The 5,000-nt window shown below is 38.4% G+C and overlaps 1 protein-coding gene across 1 annotated transcript in view; it reads right to left on the reverse strand.

Annotated features, from left to right (window-relative positions):
- The window catches only part of LOC138039004 (IQ domain-containing protein H-like), a 182,280-nt gene that overhangs the window by 150,447 nt on the left and 26,833 nt on the right, over positions 1–5,000 (reverse strand). Inside the window, exons 4-5 of the mRNA XM_068885137.1 lie at positions 4,312–4,393; positions 3,848–3,973 (exon numbers count right to left, since the gene is read on the reverse strand). Coding sequence (XP_068741238.1) covers positions 3,848–3,973; positions 4,312–4,393 — 208 coding nt within the window. The remainder of the gene's footprint in view (positions 1–3,847; positions 3,974–4,311; positions 4,394–5,000) is intronic.

Below are 5,000 nucleotides of genomic sequence, written 5' to 3' on the forward strand. Positions count from 1 at the left end.
AACACCCACCAAACTCTGCAACTGCAGAGCACCAGACAAATGCCCTTTGAAAGGACAATGCTTAGTCAAGGAAGTAGTGTATCAAGCCACCATCACGACCGCCGAAAGCACAGAGACGTACGTCGGCCTCACCGCCACTGAGTTCAAGACGAGATGGCGAAATCACCAAATGTCATTCAAAAACGAAAGCAAAAAGAATGACACCGAACTGAGCAAACATCTATGGCAGCTAAAAGATCAAAAGAAAGACTTCGCAATCTCCTGGAAAATTCTAGCCAAGGCCAAATCTTATAGCAACCTTACTAAACGATGTAATCTATGTAGTACCGAGAAATTCTGTATTGTATATAAACTGGACATGGCAACGCTCAACAAACGTAATGAATTTGTATCGACTTGCAGGCACAAGCGAAATTTTCTCCTTAGGTTCAATCGCATCCTCAACAACCAATCATAAATTTACAAATGCTTTTTTACTATTGTTTTTCAAATTTGAATCTTGTAACGATCACGCTACTGATGTATATAAACCCCAGCGATGCTACAGTGTACATGGAATTTAACTGATGAGTGGCCCAACTCCTTGTTGGTCTACGAAACAGACCTGTATTAAAGTCCATATGAAACTATATTGAGTAGAAAAACATTGTTATATATATATATATATATATATATATAATTATATATATAGCATAAATAGCTTAATTACATGAAATTTACAAACAAGTGCTAATGAGTAGGTGAAAAAATAGGCCAGCTTATAGACAGAAAAACCACTTACACAATTATAGTAGATGAAGTGAACAATATAGAGTTAATTATGGGAGGTAACCATCACAGTAAAAAATTAAAAAGTATTATATCTAAAGTTGTAAAGAATTTAAGAGAAAAAATGTTTTGGGAAAGATAATATATGAAAATGGCTAAAAAATGGCTAAAAAATGCATGGCTAAAAAATACATAAAACTTAATGGCTAAACCTAATTCTATTTTTAGAGTTGACCTCTGATCGTTTGTTAAGGCCGTGGGGATGAAGAGTACACAACTGGGAGCACCAAAAAGCTTCCCTTGTGAGTAAACGCCTATCAATGTGATCTTCACTTTCATTAACAATTTTTTTCGATAACAATGAATTCAAAGTCAGACATCTGGTGTTCAACCCTATTGAAATGCACGGCTAATTTGCATGTAGTCTTGTTAGTAAGCATAGCCGATTTGTGATTCCGAAACCTGACCTTGAATTCATTGGATGTTGAACCCACATACTGAACCTTACACTTCTTGCAAGTGGCCAAATAAATAACGTTTTTAGATTTGCAAACAAGATGTTGCCTAATAGTGCAATAACGATCTGTATGAGCGCTGTAAAAAATCTTATCCTCCTTTAAAAAGTTCTTGCATAAACCACATTTTTTGCTACATTTAAAACAACCTGTTGCAGAATGGTCGTTGTTACTATAATTAGATCCCTTGGGTCCCGCTAGGAGCTCTTTGATGGTTTTGGCCCTTCTATAAGATGGAAGTGAGTTCAGCTCCACATCACTGAAACTCCTGTCGGCACTCTTGGGTTTTTAGCTTGCTCACGTTTAGCTTTGGTGTTGGCTTTCCCTTAATTTTATTTCTCTGGGATCTCATTCTGAATGCAAGTTTCGATCTGATCAAGTTATGATCAGTGGCACAGTCCGCCCCTCTCATTACTCTATAGTGTCGAGTAGATCATTCAGATCTTTCTGTCTCGTTATTACATAGTCCAGGAGGTGCCAGTGCTTATGGAATGATTGACCCTTATGGAATGATTGCCCCTTTGGGAAAAATCTGTGCTAATGTGGGTGAATCATAAATGAAATGGCTATACGACTTAATGATTTTACCAATGTTGGGCAAATGTGGGTTAAAATTAACCACAAGGGGAAAAATAACCTTTTTCTCTCGTTCTTTAGGTGAAAGTAGGTCCTCCCTGGGTGTATCTTTGGCCTTATCAAATTGTGTTTTAACTTTAGAAGGGTGGTAACCACGATCTATTAGATAATTCTGATATTCCTTGCTACGTTCTTCAAACTTTTCAATTGTGGAACAATTTCTGCGAACTCTTGTAGCAACTCCGAACGGGATAGCCCTGGTACAATGAGATGGATGGGCACTGTTATGCAATAAGTAGATGTGATGGTCGGTAGGTTTGGAATAGATATCAGTCTGAATAAACCCATCAACTAAAAGGAGGGTGAGATCCAAAACATTGAGTGAAATTTCTGATGATACCATGATGGTAAATTTGATGGTGGAGTACAGTGAATTAATGATTTCGGTAAAATCCTTCAGCTTGGTGGTACCCTGGGTCCAAAGATCGAAAATGTCGTCTCGATACCTCCACCATAAATTAGGTTTGGTCTCCCCAGATTTGGCCTTTTGATCGATAATTCCCATTGCCAAATCAGCGTAACTACACGCGTTCTTAGGGCCCATTGCGGTGCCACGAGTTTGCAAAAATTGTTGATCCTGAAAGTGGGAATTGTTGTGCTCTAAGCAGATCTTCACAGCTTCAACGATACATTCAGTTGACGGAATTTGGAATTCTCGTGAATTAAGAGCATTAGTGACAGCTTTTATTCCCAGATTGTTGTCAATATTGGGGAACATTGACACAACGTCCCAGGAAACAAGAAGGGCACCTTCGGGGAATGGTCCAGTCTTGTTGATATCTTCAATTTTTTGCAATAAGTGAGTAGTATCTTTGACAAATGAAGGCAGTTTTTGGGCTAATGGCTTGAGATAAAATTCGGTAAACGCAGAAAGGTTTTCAATTGCTGTCCCACGACAAGAAGTAATTAACCTAATCGGGGTCCCTTCCTTGTGCGTCTCAATAGTCCCAAAGGCTATGCCCGGTTTGGCTTTGTTATTAACAACCCAATTAACAATATTTTGGTCCATTTGCCCTATCTGTAGCCATTTATTACTCCACTCTGAAATGGTATTAGCATAGTTGGCACAAGGATCAGAATCACGTTTTTTATAGTGGAGTGGGTTTTCCAACTGGCCAAACATTTTAGATGAATATTCTGTTTTATCCAGAATGACAAATTTGGAGCCCTTGTCTTGAATTCCTATAGCTTGCTCATCTACATGTAAGTTTTAAAGTCGAGAGAAAGCCCTTCTCTCACCTACAGAAAGATTGTCATGGACAGTTACTAAGAAACGTTTGTGGGATCGAATAGCTCTTTCTTACCGATTCGAGAAACAACTCAACTTCCGGAAATTTGGAAACAGGGGCTTTCCATGACGAAACTTTTTTAATTGTAGGGAAGACAGTCTTCTTTCTTCTACAGTCGGACCATTATTAATATCACGATTATTGAAGAAAAACGTGGCTGCTCTAAGCCTATTCTCGAATTTCTCCCAATCTTCTTGTAACTTGAGCCTATCAATATCCCGGGGAACAGGACAAAACGAGGGTCCCTTACTAAGCAACGAGTTTTCGTATGGATCTAATTCCCGTGAAGAAAGGTTAATTACCTAAGCTAGAAGTGACACGTCGTGCAGAAGAAAAGAAAAATCGTTTTCTATCTAGTATTCTAACCTTTTTGGAAAAGCATCTGTTCTTGTGTTCTGGTTTCCCTGCATTCTCTTCATGCAATTGTTCAGTATGATGGTAGACGACAGGTACAATTGCATGAAGAGAATGCAAGGAAACCAAAACACAAGAACAGACGCTTTTTGCAAAAAGGTTATAATAGAAATTAATTAGAAAACGATTTTTCTTTTCTTCTGCACGACGTGTTTCTTCTACACGACGTGTCACTTGCCTACAAGCTTGCCTACAACTAGGTGAATAAAATGCACATGTACAGACCTCTGAAAGTTGATCACGCTTGTTTGCAATTTCCGGCAGTGCAACACCAAATCTGTCATTTAAGATACTTCTTGCTCCTGGATGGCTTGGATTGCTGAGAATCTTTAAATTTCTTAAATCTTTTGCCTAAAACAAGATGCAATTATACACGACATATTCTAGTAAGATAATAAAACTCACAGATTTCTGATGAATCGGTTACAGCAGCACAAATGCCCAACATATCTCATATGTTTGAATATGTACATTCTTGGTGATTTAGGAAATTGGCTGTGCTTTATACAAGAACAGGAAATATAGAACAGCAGTATTTCCTCAGATTAATCAGGGCTGATCCTTTCTCATTCCTCACTTTAAACAACATGGATGGCAAAATGTAATCAACAGCAAAATTTATGTTACATGTAAATCCATCTAGAAGTAAATACACTGCAGTATAAAATGAAGCAAGAATCTTTACTTACCTGCTCTCCAGGAGCAGGGGCATTGGGTCCTGCCCAATTTCCTTTGTTTGCAAATGCTAGTGGCTCCAGGAGACTCTTGTAACTAAATAGTAAAAGCATGCCTTTTACAGTGTATTTCATATTAATTTCTTATTACTCATGACAAGTGAAGCTATGACCTTCGCAGTTATGAACATAATTTTTGCAATTAGGTAGAGAAGCCTGAAAAATTCAGGACTTCAACAGGGTTTGAACCCATGACCTCGCGATTGCGGTGCGACGCTCTCACCAACTCAGCTATGAAGTCACTGACGTTGGGAGCTGGTCATTTGTGGGTTCTAATGATCCCATGAGGAATGAATCAATGATAAAATGGTATATGAAATGAATCATATATGAACTGCGGATATGAAATCAAGTGAAGCTATGACCTTCGCAGTTATGAACATAATTTTTGCAATTAGGTAGAGAAGCCTGAAAAATTCAGGACTTCAACAGGGTTTGAACCCATGACCTCGCGATTGCGGTGCGACGCTCTCACCAACTCAGCTATGAAGTCACTGACGTTGGGAGCTGGTCATTTGTGGGTTCTAATGATCCCATGAGGAATGAATCAATGATAAAATGGTATATGAAATGAATCATATATGAACTGCGGATATGAAATCAAGTGAAGCTATGACCTTCGCAGTTATGAACACAATTTTTGC

This window comes from Montipora capricornis, chromosome 2 (assembly GCF_036669925.1).
Source record: "Montipora capricornis isolate CH-2021 chromosome 2, ASM3666992v2, whole genome shotgun sequence".
In the NCBI taxonomy this organism is placed as follows: Eukaryota; Metazoa; Cnidaria; class Anthozoa; order Scleractinia; family Acroporidae; genus Montipora; species Montipora capricornis.